This window comes from Lactuca serriola, chromosome 5, assembly GCF_051521515.1.
Source record: "Lactuca serriola cultivar US96UC23 chromosome 5, Lser_US96UC23_V15, whole genome shotgun sequence".
Classification (NCBI taxonomy): Eukaryota; Viridiplantae; Streptophyta; class Magnoliopsida; order Asterales; family Asteraceae; genus Lactuca; species Lactuca serriola.
In genome coordinates, this window is record NC_136412.1 from 331011790 (window position 1) to 331030429 (window position 18640).

Sequence of the window (18640 nt, forward strand, 5' to 3'; positions counted from 1 at the left end):
GCTAGTTTATATTAACTTTCATTATTATTATATTCTCTCTCACAAAAGATATAGTCTCAAATCTCAATGTATTCTCTCTTACAAAAAGTATCATCTTAGCATAACCTTGTATCTTTCGTACACAAATTTTTTTGATGCAAGTCAAAAATAAAACATAAATAAAAATAATAATATAAAAATCACTAAAAAACTCTTAGAAAAAAATTCTCTTTTGGACAAAGATATCTTCTATCTTCAATACAATAAGATTACAATTTAATAATATCATCCAGTAATTGTTACTGTCATATATCTTTATAGCATGATTAAAAAAAAGTGTGCAAAAATAACCAGGTCATACCAGAAATGTTTAACTTATAGCATAATTAAAAACTGTGATACAAATTAAAGTCATAAGATGACAAACAACTAACACAAAACAAAACCAAAACCATAATTTGCCTTGACAAAATTCAATCTCAAAACACAAAATAAATTCTTCTTTTTCAAAATATCATGTTTTTCAGTAGAAGAAACCAAGCACTTTTCCACCAACATTCTTCCTCCTAGCTTCTTCATGATCCATGATTCCAGCAGATGTTGTCAATACAATGTAACCAAACTGTATATTCACAAAAACACACCACAAGGGCAAATTCGTAAATTAAAACAAAAAAACAATTATATATAAAGTCATGTTTTGATTAAACTAACCTGTCTTGAAGGGAGAAGTCTAGCAGTCCATGGTTCAATTTCCTTGACACCAACATCAAATCGAGGACTGATAACTCCACATTTGTTCAATCTTCCATTCAATTCAACCACAATCTTACCTGATCTGTGATCATCAACATACTCAAACTCACCAATGTAACCTGTGTAAAACAAAGCAATGGTTGCTTTAATCAGATTGGGGAGATAAGAATGTTTCAAGATAAATTGAGAGGAAATGGATTAAAGAGGCAAACCATGTTTTTGCATAACAATAAGGAACTTGATGATAACTTTTGAAGAAGGCCTAATCATGACCTGTCTTTTGCCTCTCTTCTCAGCATTGTACATGCTTTTAAGAGCATCATTCAGAACACTAACCCTCACCATTGTTCAAAGATTTCAAGATCCTGGAAGCTCAATTTTGAAACGAGAAAACATTTCAGATGTTCAAGTGATTCATCATAAACTACTTGAAATGCCAAATCTTAATTCAGATATATGATGCAAGCTCACAATTAATTAATTACAAAGTAATAACAATTTACATGTAATCAACAGAATAAGAATCGAGGATGTGACACAAAATTTATAAGCACAATGTGAATTGAAGTCTCTTGGGAAAAACGAAAGACTAATTCCTTGCTTTTACAATTGAGTAAACGAAAGACTGAACAGAGAAACTCACAAACACTCATCAATCGTCAACAAGTATTCCATAAACAAACAACTAGCTTACAATCATACAGAAACTAAAATACTCTTAAGGTGCGAGATCATGCATTAGATATTCAACTAAAATAACGAAACTAAAAGCTAACAATAAATATCAAATCAGAAATTCCAACTAGCAATAGCATGTTCTTCGTTTGATAAGCCTGAAAGTCACATCACAGAGCACAAAGAGGTTTATAGATCGAGCAAACGATTAACTTAATGAGAACTCAAATTGCAAAGAACAAAAGCTTATGCACTGCAGGAGCACTAAGTAAATGGCCCAAAACACGTATACGCCCTGAAAGAAAGAGCTAGGGTTTACCTCGAAGCAGAAATAGCAGCGGCGCGCAAAGGATCACAGAGAGTGAAATAAGATTTAGGGTTTGGGTTCTTAAAAGCGTGAGAGTGGTGGGTCGTATTAAGTTAAAAAAACCCTAAATGTCATTTATTTATTTTTATTTTTTTAAAATGTGTTAGTTCTATTTACCGGTTTTAAAAAAGGAAATCCGTATAAAATGTTTCTATATTTTGTATCTACTACCACTAAGTCTTTTTTTTTTTTTTTTTTTTTTTTTTTTTTTTTTTTTTTTTGCAATATAACTTTTGAAAACGGTTACACTCAATTTTCAGCTAAGGGCCTATAATAGGAGATTTCGATTATTAAATTGTAAAAAGAATATAAGGATTTTTTTTACAATAAATTAAAATATAACTAGCAGAAAAACTTGGGCTTCGTCCCGGTCCGTTTTTTTGTGTTTTTTATAAAAATATATAAAAAATTTCACTGTAAGGAGCAAAAGTGTCAAAATAACTAAAGAATTAAAGGGGTTGAAATTAGCAAGTTCTTAGAAAATAAATCAAAGTAATCAATTCCTTAAATCTTACATTTTTAACGGCAAATTAATTAGACCTGACAATTCGTGTATTCGTGTCATGAAAACGTGTCAGTCACGAATTTGACACGATACGATTACACAATGAAAAATAAGTTTTTATCTCAATTTTTAAGATGTATTTGTGTCGTGTCGTATCTCTCACAAATTTATGTATTCGTGTCTGGATTGTCAGGTCTAAAATTAATACACAAAATAGTGCTCTAAATTGATTATTATCTAATTTTTATTTTTGTAAAGTGAACTTTCCTAACGTGGATTCCCAAACTAACTTTTGCATACTGACTAATCCAATATTCCAATACTACGAAAATAAAATTATTTTTTATGTCTTAAAGTAACTACAAACGAACTTACGTAGTAGTCAAAAGGGCTGAGACCAAAGGGAGTGGAGTGTGGTTTCGGCCTACGTGGCATGTGAAACCGCAGTGAACACCGCCCCCTTCAAGTTCTGAGGGTCTGATTCGTAACCAATATAATTAGGTGATGTTGATAGATAGATGGAGACGGCGGCAGAAGCTGATGGTGGCAGCAGATGGACGATTCAATAACTAACATACTGTCGGTCTTATCTCCTGTGTGGGCATAAGAAGCTCAGAGGAAAAACACCACGTAGATGGTAGCTCAGGACTTGAACGGACGTGGGGTAGGTTCAAAGCGGTGGAATGAGTAAATGGATCAAAAAAGAATGGCGGTACAGAAGGATCAAGAAAGAATGACCGACCCAATACAAATAACATAAAAAGGGACGAAATTGCAACTTCAAGAAAAACTCGGGCAATTTCATCGATATGTATTGAACTTTATTTAGTTAAAAAAACGTAAAAAGGAAATTCCAAAATGGTTAATAGGCAAAATAGAAGGATCAATTATGTCAAACCCTTAGGAACTTTACTGTTAAGGGAAACTAAAATTTATATATATATATATATATATATATATATATATATATATATATATATATATATATATATATATAATTTTTTTCAATGCATAATAATTTTTAACCTCAAGTTTTATCTATTTTATGATTAAAAGGATGTTTCAGATTTCATTTTGAACCTTGAAATGACTTTTAAGCAAAATGATTTACTGATTTATATAGTAAGAAAATATGTTTTTCAAAAAATGTTTGATTAGCTTGTGTGGTGGAAAAATCAATAAGTAAATAAGTTATTTTTTAAAAAGTGTTTGTATTAAGTTATACATATTTATGGGGTATTTGACTTCAAAAAGTTAATAAGTGGTTTTTAAAAAAAATCTCAAACATCTTTTAAATTATAATCTATTTTTGTTGAAATAATCATTACAAATTGTTTGATTTTTAATATATGATGATAAATAAATACAATTTTTAAGGTCAATTCTATACGTACACCCCCCCCCCCCGGGCGACCTTGTTGCCGCCCACAGACACACACGATGATTTATAAACACCAATGAGGTTTAGTCCAAACGTCGGCATTTTTGGTTTCGTGGTCCTTTGGAGCTAGTTTGTACGTAGTTTGTTGTGACTCGCGGTGAATTGTTAATAGAACTTTAAATTATACTCAATAATGTCATATGGTTAACTTAATGCAATATTGGACTTAATGAATTAAGCCCTTAAGGGGTTAAGTGTAGTAACCCTACTTATGATTTTATGTGGAAAACCCTATATTCGGGGAGCTCTATTTTGGACAAGGATTGGGTGCTTATTTGGACTACTGCTTGGATTATTATTATACCCAAGAATGACTAGTCAAAACTTAATCAGTCCTACCCTTAGGTGATTAAGTTCTTAATGGGTTAAGTGTCCTTACTTAACTCTAATCATCATTTTATGTGGAACCCTAATCATCATTTCAAGTGAGGTAGTCACTGTTGTAAGTGACTATAACCAGTGATCGGGTATTAACTCAAGTATCTTCATGTAGGTGATTGGAAGTAAGATGAAGCTGGTAGAGTTCTTCATTGCTACGATGGTTACCTACACGCATATCGAGGTGAGTTTTGTTGCATTGTACCATAGATCGAAGGCACCAACCTCGTCCTACTGGTTTTGGTTATCTGTTAGTAGAGGGATGCCTTCAGGACTGTATATAGTCATCTAGGATAGAATGAGGACTCTTGATATAAGCTCTCTTACCTGTTCATTGTTTGATTGTGGCTTTAGAATAGGATCACTTGTCTGGGTGACTGTCTCACCTCTAAGTATATACGGCAATGCATTCCTTGGATCGGTAGCGAAGCTTGAAGTTTTGATTTGGGGGGGGGGGGGGGGGGGCAAAAATAGAATATATAAAAATTGTAGAACATGGGGCAAAGTCAAATTTTATAGTTTTGGGCATAATATGTAACCTTTTTAATACTTATGGACTAATTATAAAAAAAAATAGGGGGGGGCACAGCCCCCTGGCCCTATATAAGCTTCGTCACTGCCTTGGATTGTTGATATTTAGTATGCTGCTAAGCTGTAGTGATCTATTAGATCTCTGTTTTGGTATCAATTATGTTGTTATGATGCAGTGATATGTTAGATATATCTTCTTGTATCGAGTATGTTGTAGTGATCTGTTAGATCTATCTCCTGGAATTGAGTATGTTGCTTTGTTGTGATAGTTATATGTGCTTTCTGATTATTATATATGGAGTGCCCATAGGGACTGTCTGTTGCCATGTAGGATAGTCTGAGAACTCTTGATCTAGGATCTCTTGCATGTTCCTTGTTTGGTTGTGGCTCTAGAGCAGGATCATTTGTTCGGATGGCTATCTCATCTCTGGTTATTTATGGTTATGCATTCTATGGAGGTTAGTTGGTAGCAGGATTGTATGTTGTGAGAGGATTAGTAGGCAATAATGAGTTGTATGATTGATGTTGTATGTATTATGTGCTTACTTGATCATTGATTGTTCACATGTCGACATGTTATGTTTGGTTGGGGTTGAGGCGGTAGTAATTTGTGTTGTAGGCCAAAATACCCGATGTGGGTCAGCTGTAAGCCAAAGGCATGGAGGCTCGAGAGGAACGGTAGGGTTGAGGTGGTAGGTCAACAAACCCTAGTTTTTCGGCCCATATAGACTGAAGGCCTGCAAGGCGGTCCAGTCAGGCCGAGGCCCGAAGATCAGCAGCTATGCATGCTTATATGATTATATTGTTATGGGAAGTTTAAGGCGGGACTGTACACACTCATCAGCAACATTGAGGATTTCACATTTTCTATGATACTCTGATTTTTAATAAATATAAATTGGAATAAATGATTTTTCCTAATAATGGTTTTATAAATTGAGAAGTTTTACCATAATAAAAATGAAAAAAAATGGTTGTGAAAATGGGACGTTACACCATTTCTTGTCCTCATGCTCTTGTTTTCTCTTCCGCTACCATTGTTGTTGTTGTTGGATTAGTGTCTAAGTCCATAACTATTTTGGTATGTACTTGACCCGATGGTGCATGGTCCTTTTGGGTTGCCTTCACCAAAGCAACTTGATAGGATGAATTATGGAGAGAAATGATTAAATATGATTTATTAATATATTATGGGAATAATATATTAAAGTAGAAATCATATTGTTTAATTAATATTAGTCAAGAATTAATAAGAATTAAGTTTGTGGCTAAAAGAGATTAATTAAACTTAAGGGGCTGGATTTGTAATTATAAGATAATTGCAATTGGGCTATGGATTCCCTTATATTATAAGGTTGGACGAATTCTATGGGGAAACCCATTAGAAATCGTCCAAGGCCTTTAAGGAAAGGAGTCCATGGGTTGCTTAGGGCTTAAGCATCCAAATTAGGGTTTCCTTGTTAGATAACCCTAATAGCCTCACTATATATAGAACCCTTATGCCCCAAAAACGTGGTAAAATAATTGTCTAGGGTTTCCACACGTTTTTGAGAGCCTCCTTCTCTTCTCCTCTTCATCCTTTTGCTCTTGGTGTTTGTGAACCATTAGAGGAGTGACATTTGTGACTCTAAACTTTCTAAAGTCAATACAAGAAGGATTTGGGATTGTTATTGCTACATAACAATCAAGGTATGATCTAAACCCTAATTATATGTTATATTGATTATCATACACTAGATCTAGGGTTTATAGTCTTGGATGAATTGCATGTACAATAGAGAAACCTAGATCCAAGCATTAGGGTTTGTATGAGCACATAGGATGTTCTTGTAGCTAAAACCCATCAGTGGTATCAGAGCCTTGATTGGTTTCTATTGTATTGATGCATTATGTTGCTGAAAATCGAATTTTGGCTTACTGTTTGACCTGACTCGGCGAGTCACTACTTGGACTCGGCGAGTCATCCCTACTCGGCGAGTTCCAGAGTGTGACTCGGCGAGTCGGAGCGTCAGACAGAGGAAACTTCAGATTTTGTTGTTGTTTTGCTTAAGGATTATTACCATATTCGTTTTAAACCTATAAAATACGAATTTTATTGTTTCTTAATGAATATCCTTTCCAAAACACAAGATAATTACCAATTGATTAGATAATAACTTCCTTATATGATAAAGATTGGATTATTTGTATTAATTGGTAACTTATTTTGCAAGAAATTGAAAATTAGGTCAAATATAGATAATGATGAAATTAATTATTTAATTTATATTATTTGTTATTTGATCCTTGTGTTATTAAGAGTTTCAATTTTTCCCCTTTAGGTTTTATAGTTTAAATTTAAACTCAAAAGTTTAGTTTTGAAATTTAAATAGTTGAAACCTTAATGTTTTGAAAAGGTTTCAAAACTTGTCCTCAAGTTTTGGAATTTAAATTTTGATTAAAAGTTTAATTTTGATGTATATTTAAATTCTAAACCTAAATGTTTTGAAATGTTTCAAAACTTGCCCTCAAGTTTTGGAATTTAAAAGTTGATTAAAAGGTTTAATTTAGGAATGTTAAATTCTAAAACCCTAGTATTGTTTTGAAAAGTTCAAATCACACCCTTATGGTTTCATTAATTAATTAAGGTGTATAATTAAAAGAGGTTTAATAAATCCATAAAAGTTTAGGTTTACAATTTAATTGAATTAAAAGTATATTTGTTAAATTTGACCTCCTAGTATTTTAAAAGTGTAAAATACACCCTATACTATATATAACATTGAAAGTCTAACATTATATATATGTATGAGTAAAAGTCAGTCTTACCGTTAGTAGGCCTCATTCACGAAGCTGGTCTATAAGGGGTGTTTAAGGAAATTGCCTATAAAATGGCGATTGAATGGGTATCCACTCTTACCCACCGCACTCTTGACTAGTGGAGGGTCGTTAGCCGAATGGGTAGGATAGGACAAAACCTTCCATTATAAGTATAATGAAGTACAAAAGTAACTAAATGTTTTACAAATTCCCAATCTTAGTTACTTAGGCAAAAGTGATTGGATGCAATTCCATGAAATTACACTTTGTGCCCTTGCGAAGATGTTAGTGGAGCGTGTGTGGTTAACCGACACACTAAATGGTTCTAAGCAAAGGTAGAAAAGGGTGACTCAATGTTTGTCATAGTTCGATGGAGCGTGTGTGGTTTACCGGCACATCGAATAGGTGACTGTAACATGTAAGGGCACCATGTAAGTTTGCATGGTTATTCACACCCGCTTTATGATCCTCGGCATCCCAGTCACAAACTAGAGGGGCATATCGAGATTTAAACATGCCATTGAAAAGTTCAATGAATCTCAAAGGATCTAGGAGTTTTCATAGATTTAAAACTTAAATTTCTTTTTCATTTTTTCAGGGTGGAAATTAGTGAATCGTCATTCACTTACCTTCAAAATATTCTGCAACTAGATTACGGCATCCCTTTTCTAGGTTGTAGCGTATTGTGTTGGGTCCTAGCCTTAGTATCTCATTTGGGTGATTTACTAAGGACTCAATCAATCAACTAACTTGAATTTGTTTTCTCCCGTTTTGTATATGTCAAAGTATGACAACTATGGTCTTCCCAAATCCCGTGGAACAAGCATTTCGCATGAAGATGATATTCCACGATTCGATCGAGGAACAAGAGATTATGCTTCTCTTCCTCCACCTCCTCCAATTATTCTCCCTAACCCACAAGTTCGAAGGCTTGAAAAGTTCAAGCTCACTCAAGCCCTTTTGGCAAGTAAACATAAAGAAGGAAAGTCAGTGTGTGCACACGTCCTAGAGATGAAGTCACACATTGATAGGTTAAAAATGTTGGGATCTGTTGTCTGTGAGGAGATGGTTGTTGATTGGGTTCTTCAGTCACTTCCTAACTCATATAGTGAGTTCGTAAGAGAGTACTATATGATGAACTGCGACGTGACCCTTATAGATCTCACCTATATGCTTATTGTTGCTGAATCAGCAATGGTTTGGCGCAATAGAAAAGCAAAGTTGATTGGTGAATCTGCCTTCAAGACCTTTGTGGATATAGACAATGGCAACGAAAGACATGCTATGATCGAAAAGTTTGATCATAAGAGAAAGGAAATGTCTGAAGTAGTTCCATGTTCTGTTCCAAAAGAGTCAATTTGCTTTTATTGCCAAGAGAAGGGGCATTGGAGACGAAGCTGTCCTATTTATCTAAGAGATCTAAGAGATGGGAGAGTCAAAACGTATGGCTCTGCTTTAGGTAAAATCCATTGACTAACTCTTTTAAGCTCCTATTCTAGATTCTTAAAACATAATGTGATAAGATTACAATTGATGTTTTGTAGGATCGAAGAAAAGAGAGGAAGCTTAAGGGAAGAAGTGAGCAGAATCTAACCGTGAAGAAATGGATTTCGATCACATTACTTGAAGATTAGATTCTTGATCTACTACTTAGAGTTAGAATTAGATTGCTAAGAAATATGTATTAACATAGTTTTTAATGAATTGCATTGAAAGGACAAATTTTTCCGCAATAAAATAAATTTTGATTTTATATTATTTATTTATCCTTGCAATGGCATGCATGAAAATTGATGTTTGAGGGTTTCTAATATTAGCAATAATGAATTTGATTCTTAATTATGTTGTTTGTGGAAATGTCGAGAATTTACCAAATAGGGAGAGTTTCTCATCGCCCAAGTTTCAATTGGACAGAAACTTGGAATCATGCAACTTGGTTGCACGATGAATGAGAAATTTCATATTTGGAAATTAGACAAATTCATTGACAAAGTGTCAAGCGAAGGACTAGGAGATCGAGTACACAAAGTTGTGTGTTGATCAAGTCCACCAACAAAGATATTTGTCATGATTTACTAAAGGTTTAGTAAATATGATTATACTTATAAGATTAAGTGTAATTCTAAATTGATTGAAAAAGTTTAAATCAACAGCAGAACGAATAAGAAGAATCAAGTAGGAAGAAAGATAAAAGTTTCTCCATTCTAAGAAGAAGGGAGAGTACCTTTTATGCTTTATGATAAGTCTTAATGATTAAGAACCATATCTCAATTGATCCTCTAAGTGAGTCTTAGTACAATTGCATGTCTAAGAAGAGGAATCAAGAATTAAAGAAATGGTTAAATCAAGAAGTCAATCATACTTCGTTCCAAAACAAGTCTTAGTGTTAAGATTGTGAAATTGAGTGATAAGTATCAAGAAGGTTTACAACATTCATCAAATGTGGAAAGTTGTGATGTCTTGGATAAGATAAAGACCAACTAGGACCAATTTATAAAGTGTTTTGATAAAAACTACACTAACTCTTGAATATTTGTTTGTCAAGAAATGTTTATTGACAAGAGAATCTTATATGTCAAGGAGTCAGTGGGAGTCTTAATGGTCTTGAAAGGTTTTAAGAACAAATCAAAATAAACCTTATTTATCATCACTAGCACACAAGTTGAGGTTTACAACCTATCGTGTTGACACTATTTTGTTTCTGTGTCATTCCAATTGAGTTAATTATGCATGTGAGTTCTATGAGTTCTCATTTGAACGCATAAAAGGCAGGCACCTTGATCAATGGAAAGTACATTGATAGGAAAGGGTGAGCTGCTTAACTACTTGGAAGACATGGTGGGCAGTTGTGTTACCATAAGGCAAGAAATCAAGATTAAGAAAGTTCGGTCCATATGAGTTTGAATTTGTCGTAAACTTTGTTTTAACAAATTCACATGGATAGGAACACATACACCATTAAAATCTAAGTGTCATAAGATTCCCTCCTTCATAAAAATGATTGTGAGGAAATACTTTCACTAAGAGAGATTTTAAGAAGATAGTGATTGTGAAATTGAATTCTCGAATTCGATTATGGTTACGGTATCCCTTTCCATGATTCGAATTATGAGATTTGGCAATTAGTCTGAATTGATTAGACACACATATGAGCTATCTAAGGGAAAGGTGTATAAGCTTAGATAAAGGATTATCAAAGCATTAGGCATTAGAAACATGAACTTAAGAAATTCAATAAGTATTGTTTTTCTGGAAGTTTAGCTGGTTTCTAAATACATGTCAAAGCTAGTGGGAGCATAAGTGTTATGTTTATAATAATCATCATGATAATGGGAGCATAAATGTTATGATTGTATGATTATTATGGAAAGTATTGCAAGTTAGCAATATTAATTATAGAAAAACAAAAGTCATACTTTGCAAAGTTGTATAGGTTGAATAGTTGTTTTGCTATAATTAAGGGAGAGAATATTATGCTTCATTCCAAATCTAAAGGCTTAGGTTGTGGAATGTTAATAATTTAGTCAAGGAAACATAGTGTGTTCTCAAATTTTGATTGTGATTACGGCATTCCTTTTCATAGTTCGAATTTTTAGAACGTAGCACATAAAATATTACGGCAGAAGATTGATAAAGTATCAAATCTTTATGTAAGACATTACGCATCGTGTCGCATACACTTCGGGTATAGGATCGATTGCAAATGCTATAATATTTGACCATTCTAAAATTTTCCAAATGTCTAGCGCATTTAGAGGGAAAAAAGGACAAAAATCGGTTTTGACTAAGATAATTAAACAACTATCAAAGGACAATCCAAAGTTCGTCTAGGATTGGTCGCTTGTGAGTAGTTGGAAGTATAGTATTGGATGGACCATATCGACATTATTATGAATAGATAAGATTCTATTAAGAATGAGTTGTCATATGGAAAATATGGAAACATGTCCATATTGGGAATTGAATATTGAAAATCTATGTCTAGATTAGAAACTTTATGCAAAAGGATGTTCAAAGGAATGTACTTTGAGTGAGAGACATCACATCTAAGGAATTGTCTTGTAACAATCTCCGGTAGAGGACTTTGTAATATCATTGGCAATAGTCATTGTGACTTTTGTGCTATGACATTACGAAAGGATCATTGCATAAAATGTTAGAATCTAGCATATTCCATAAGTGGCAAGAATTTGATATTATTTCACTTATGGAAAAGGATTAGGAGTTGTGAAATGAGTATGATTGGAAATGTGTTCATTTGATCTATTTTACAAAGTAATAACCATAGGTAAACATTGTGTGCATGCTAAGAGCACGGGACAAGTGTTGTAATAATTCAAGTAAAAAGTTGATTAACCGAAACAACAAATAATGAGTAATCGATACGGTGATAAATAAAAGGTGTTTTATTTATACTCAAAAGTTTGAGGCCATATGGGATTAGTATTATTCTTGTGTTTCACTTTGCATGTTTTGACTTCCTAAATAATTTAATTGGTTTAGAATAGTCAAATTATTCGAACGGGCCACAGTCGTTCATATGTTGGAAGTAGGTATGAATGAAGACTGTCGTGAATTGGTGTGTGGATTGTCTAAAGAGTATTAGACATAAGCAAATTTTTGCTGCAACGTTCATGAGTGCTTATGAATATGATTTGAGCATTGGATTAAACCCACGCTCACTTGGATCACTCCATGAATTGTATCACGAGTGATTGGTGAGACGATAACATCTTGTATTCTTAAAACCGAGATGTGTGAGTTGTATCTTGCAAATCGGTTGCACATTGATAATATGTAAACGCACCAGTAACTTGGAGTCATAAAACATATTGTTGTGTGTGATTCGGTGAGTGAGTGCAAGCGAGCATTGAATCAAAGTTTATCCGTTCCTTTTATCCAAAGTAGGATAAAAGCGATATCTTTGGGCCCATCGATGATTTAGTGATGACAAACGTAAATGCTTGGTCGGGCTAGGGCTAATTTGATTTGTTCAATTAGTCAGTCGTCATAAATCGAAAGTCGAGAAATAGTAGAGAGAGAGTGATTAGAAATCATGTCTCATACGATATCTAGAATGGAGGAATATATGATCCCTTATCTAAAGGACACGCATATCTGATAGGATTAGAGTTGACAGCGGCTTTGGAAAGCTACGATTGCAGATCAGGATCTGAAGTCACACGCAGAATAGTTATTAGACTTATCCAAGTGGGAGACTGTTGGATTAGTGTCTAAGTCCATAACTATTTTGGTATGTACTTGACCCGATGGTGCATGGTCCTTTTGGGTTGCCTTCACCAAAGCAACTTGATAGGATGAATTATGGAGAGAAATGATTAAATATGATTTATTAATATATTATGGGAATAATATATTAAAGTAGAAATCATATTGTTTAATTAATATTAGTCAAGAATTAATAAGAATTAAGTTTGTGGCTAAAAGAGATTAATTAAACTTAAGGGGCTGGATTTGTAATTATAAGATAATTGCAATTGGGCTATGGATTCCCTTATATTATAAGGTTGGACGAATTCTATGGGGAAACCCATTAGAAATCGTCCAAGGCCTTTAAGGAAAGGAGTCCATGGGTTGCTTAGGGCTTAAGCATCCAAATTAGGGTTTCCTTGTTAGATAACCCTAATAGCCTCACTATATATAGAACCCTTATGCCCCAAAAACGTGGTAAAATAATTGTCTAGGGTTTCCACACGTTTTTGAGAGCCTCCTTCTCTTCTCTTCTTCATCCTTTTGCTCTTGGTGTTTGTGAACCATTAAAGGAGTGACATTTGTGACTCTAAACTTTCTAAAGTCAATACAAGAAGGATTTGGGATTGTTATTGCTACATAACAATCAAGGTATGATCTAAACCCTAATTATATGTTATATTGATTATCATACACTAGATCTAGGGTTTATAGTCTTGGATAAATTGCATGTACAATAGAGAAACCTAGATCCAAGCATTAGGGTTTGTATGAGCACATAGGATGTTCTTGTAGCTAAAACCCATCAGCTGTAACAACCCAATTTTCATCAAATTTTTCATTTTTAATTTAGCAAAAACCTCCAAGTATCATAAAACCAAAATAATAAAATCCCAGGTGTATCAATACATTTATCCCAAATTAAATTATCAAAATGTGGAAATCATAAAAAGATCTATAAGTCGGTCGGTACAGTCATGCCTTCGTCTTCCCGCGATCATATGAGGTACCTGAAACACATTTAATCCACAACTGTATGCATAAAGCTTAGTGAGTCCCTCCCAAAATATTTATACAGTACAACATAATAAACAACTATGGGTTATCAACAACCATGGAGATTATCGGCAATCTCAATGGGATAACGACAAGCTCTATAGATTAACAGCATGTTTGAGGGGTTATCAGCAACCCTAGGGATTCTCAGCAATCCCAAGTTATAAGCAATTCAATTCAGATACAAGAACAATCAGAAAATAAAGACCCAGCTGGTAAAAACCATAATACCACATCTCTTACATACTTGGTAGACAGGAGCAACAGACACCTAACAACAGTAAGGTCATACCATATCATCCTGCACCCTTAAAACCCTAGTTTACCCTAAAAAGTCTGTTGGATTAGTGTCTAAGTCCATAACTATTTTAGTATGCACTTAACCCGATGGTGCATGGTCCTTTTGCGTTGCCTTCACCAAAGCAACTTGATAGGATGAATTATGGAGAGAGAGGATTTATTAATATATTATGAGAATAATATATTAAATGAGAAATCATATTGTTTAACTAATATTAGTCAATAATTAATTAAGAGTTAATTTTGTGGCTAAAAAGATATTAATTAAATAAAGGGGACTAGAACTATCAATTGTGTGATAGTTGAATATTGGGCTAATGGACTCCATATTAGAGGAGTGGACGAATTCCATGGGTTGCTTAGGGCATAAGCAGTCAAATTAGGGTTTCCTTGTTAGATAACCCTAATAGCCTCACATATTTAAGGACCCATGGGGCACCAAAAACGTGGCTAACTGATTCCTTAGGGTTTCTAGACATTTTTGGGTGCCTCTCCTCTTCTCCTTCTTCATACTCTTGCTCTTGGTGTTTGTGAGCCATTAGAGGTGTGACATTTGTTACACTAAGCTTTCAGAAGCCAATTACAAGGAGGAATAGATTGTTATTACTACATAACAATCAAAGGTAATTTCGAAACCCTTAATTCAGTTCATAGCATGTAGATCTAGGGTTTATGGTTTTGGATGATTATTGCATGTCCATTAGACAAACTAGATCCAAAGCTTTAGGGTTTGCATGTACACCATAGGAATGATGTAGTGCTCAAAACCTATCAAAGTCAACCATGGTCAACTTTATCCAACGGTTACATCGTGACCACCCATAAGTCGCGTCCTTTAAATAAGAGTGTATAAACCCTAGCCTTACACTTCCTTTAAATAAGGCATAACACCCAGGATTAGGGTTTGTATGATCTTCATGACGTGAACACCTATGTGCCACGTCCTGATCCTCAAAGATGGTCACACAATTCATTCGATTATCACGACATGAGGTATCCTCTTCACGTTGTGACCCTCTATAACTTGAGTTTTTCTCATTCTTATTTAAATCCAACCATTGAAAAAATTGACTACATATATTAGATGTTATATTTGTTGCTACTTGAACCTGCAAATCATAAATCCCTACAACATTAGACATAATGTGTCTGGTGAGTTATTCTTTCTAATATGTTTTATCTACTATTTCTTTCTTTCTCTTCTTTCTCTTGCACTCTAATCTAATCTCATTATTTCATAGCATACATTTTTATTTTATCTCATCACATCTATATCTTCTATCTTTTCTCATCTTTACTTACTCTATTTCATCTTATTTATATATTGCTTTGTTATTTACTTTGTTTCTCATACTCTTCTCCTAGCCTCTTCTCAGTATCTTCTCATACTCTATCTCTAACTCTATTTCTTCTCTACTCTTTTTCTTTCTATATTATCTTTTCTCTACTCTATCTCTTCTTTATTTTGTCTTAATTATCTCGACTTTATCTCATCTCTACCCTACTTTATCTCTTCTTTACTCTGATGCCTCATCATTTAGTTCTCATTTAGACCCGATGATCATTTCTCTTACAATATTCCCATGGAACAACATCGCACTATCATTGTCGGACACGCTCATCCAGACTTACTCCTCTCTCTGATGATCCCTCAAAGATCCTTAATTTTTCTCCTTATCTTGAATCCCTCACAAATTCCTTACTCTTAATCCCTCATAGATTACATCTAAGTTTTTCAAAGAACTCTCTTCTCTTGTTCTTCCCAAGAGCCTTTCTATATCTTCTCTAACCATACGTAATCCAGATTCCTACAGGAACCATCTATCTACATCCCCTAAAGGGATCATCATTTCTTTCCTCTTAGGGACATAATCTCTTTCCCAAAAGAATCATAATCTTTGCCCCTAGGAGTCATACTCTTATTCTCAAAGGAATCATACTCTTGTCCTCGTAGGAACCTCTATCTCTTTTCAACGAAGGAACCTTTATCTCTTGTCCCCGAAGGAACATCTATCTCTTGTCCCCGAAGGAACATCTATCTTTTTTCCTTGAAGGGACCATCTTTCTCTATATCTCTATCTTGGTTATGTGACTCATTACATAACACTTGTCCCATGGGTAATCTATCTCTTTATCCCATCATTAAGTTATCTAATCTTTCTTTTCTAGTACTTAACTAATTAAGTACTTAATATTTAGCTATGTTTAGTAACATATAGGTATTTGTATACAATACCATTAATGTCTAGACATACATACTTACTATTATGATTATATCGTACTCTTCTTTTGCTATCTCTTGGGTATTAAAAAAATACATTTCTCATCTTCTTAACATACTCTAGGAATATTTGTATTCTTTGTCGCTCGTAGGTCACACCATTTTTCGTTGACCTTGTCGTAGGTCCGTTTCATTTGTCTTCCTAATATCGAGTGAAAGTGGTTTAAAACACGATTTCAAAAACTTTGTCTCGATTGCACGTTGTCGGTTTTCGAGTCTTACGATATGAAAATTCAAGCTTTCGCTAAAGTTTGCTCCTCGTCTTCACTCCAACTCGTAGTTCTTTTTTTGTACTTTTCACTTATTTTTCTACTTTCCTCATTGTCATTGTCGAGGTTTATAAGTTGGGATTGTTGAGGTTGAGCAAGTTAAGGTAGAAATTGTTGAGAAAATTGTTGAAAAGCTTAGAATTTATGTTAATTGAATTTTTGAGGTAGTTGTTTGATGGTATGAAAGGCTCGCGAATAGAGGATTTTTGATTGAGATGTTAACAATTGTATCTAATTAAGATGTCCATATAGATCATTTAAAGTGTTTGAGTGATTGGCTATTTCAAGTAGGTGGAATATTTTGATTTAGATTATTATTTTGAATAAAAAAAAAATGGAAAGATATTGTATGTTTTTGTATTATGAAATGTGTATAAAATTGTTAGCATTTATAGTTATAGGATGTATGGTTTAAATTTTAAAACTGAATTTTAAAAAAATAAAAAAAATAAAACACAAACACAAACGCGTGCAACAGATTTATTTGTGATTGTTTGGAAAGAAATTCGCTAATTGGTCGTGATCGTGGGCGGCCCGAACCAATTCACAAGACAACTACCAATAAACCTTCCTTGTCTACTAAAAAGTTACAACTGTTACAAAGAGACTTAAAAAAAGTACAAATATAAGTTACCTCCTTCCATGTTCCATACAACTCAAAAGAGTAGAGATAATATATATTTACAATTCAATTCATACAAACCCTATAAATTTGCATATTATATTCAAGTTTAACCTATTATTAGTTTCGGAATAAACCGACAATTTTTTGCAAAAACATGCTTGAAACGGTTTGACATGCTAACAAATGTGCTTTGCGGATTAGATAATTACAACAGCAATAAAAAAACAAGTGAGTTAAACAACTAAATCTCAATTGGCATCATTTGGAAAATAGTGAATATAATAAGAAGGCCCACGTTGCAACAATTATAAGAAACAAGTCGTTTCATTCACTAAACCTTGATCAACATCAGAATACAAACTTTTACTATAATCTTATCCAAACAGAACTACAAATTCTAATGTCATAATCTACTCGGCCTTTTTAGCTTTCTTTGGAGATTTAGCTGCTTTAGATGGAGTTGAAGGCTCCTTGGCAGCAGTCTTCTTTGGCAATAGAATTGGATTGATATTTGGAAGAACACCACCATGAGCAATCGTAACTCCACCCAATAATTTCCCAAGCTCTTCATCGTTTCTAATGGCCAACAGAAGATGTCTTGGAATGATTCTGGTCTTCTTGTTGTCCCTGGCAGCATTTCCAGCCAACTCTAGCACCTACAATCAATAAAAATCAACCAGATTAGAAGAATAATCCATGAATTGGAATCAAGATCAAGCAGAACTTCAGAAATAAGATCTAGGCTCCGTGTTCTTTGTTTAATTCAAAATCAGGCCAGTAAACATCGATTTACGATATCCCTAAATTATACGAAATGAATAGATGAACACATGAAGATCAGATCCACATTGATCTTAATGCAATGAGATGAGAAAATAAAACTTACTTCAGCAGCAAGGTATTCAAGAACAGCGGCGAGGTAAACCGGAGCACCGCTGCCAACACGCTGCGCATAACGTCCTTTCTTCAGAAAACGCCCAATTCTACCGACGGGAAACTGAAGTCCGGCCTTGACAGAGCGGGTAACCGCCTTCTTCCTTGGACCACCGGCCTTTCTTCCTCCGGCACCCTTCTTTGACTTTGCTGCGCCTTCCATTTTCTTTTAGCGATGAATAAACAGGGAGAAATGAGCAGATGCTTCGTTATGGATGAAGAACAGGTGTTGACATGGTTTGGTTTTGTAGAGGTTGGTGGAGGTGACTCGGGATCGATACCCTTGTAACAACCATTGGATGGGGTGATTAATCAACGGTCTTGATTTGTTAGATAGCGATCCGCGTGATATGAACCCGTTTTGAGGATTATGTGATTTCGACCTTTTTTTTTAAATTTTAAAAATATCATGACTCTCCCGCTAAAGAAACTAACCAAGTGTTTTCCAAATACGCCATTTAAAAATGGCCTTATTATTATTTTTTGGATGATGTTAAAAATACATCATATAAATGGCTTTATTATTTTTTTGAG

The 18640-nt window shown here is 34.1% G+C and overlaps 2 protein-coding genes across 2 annotated transcripts; both read right to left on the minus strand.

Annotated features, from left to right (window-relative positions):
- Positions 1 to 337: 337 nt before the first annotated feature.
- LOC145055202 (small ribosomal subunit protein uS8-like) lies at positions 338 to 1857 on the minus strand. Its single transcript, XM_079003506.1, has 4 exons — positions 1730 to 1857; positions 948 to 1100; positions 694 to 854; positions 338 to 601 (listed from the first exon to the last, which is right to left on the minus strand). The coding sequence occupies exons 2-4, from the start codon at positions 1078 to 1080 to the stop codon at positions 503 to 505; spliced, it is 393 nt and encodes a 130-aa protein (XP_078859632.1). The 5' UTR covers positions 1081 to 1100; positions 1730 to 1857; the 3' UTR covers positions 338 to 502.
- Positions 1858 to 17478: 15621 nt separating this feature from the next.
- LOC145055203 (histone H2A-like) lies at positions 17479 to 18335 on the minus strand. The gene is made up of 2 exons (XM_079003507.1): positions 18060 to 18335; positions 17479 to 17829 (listed from the first exon to the last, which is right to left on the minus strand). Exons 1-2 carry the CDS (start codon positions 18267 to 18269, stop codon positions 17584 to 17586), a joined length of 456 nt encoding a protein of 151 aa, XP_078859633.1. The 5' UTR covers positions 18270 to 18335; the 3' UTR covers positions 17479 to 17583.
- Between the last annotated feature and the right edge of the window lie 305 nt (positions 18336 to 18640).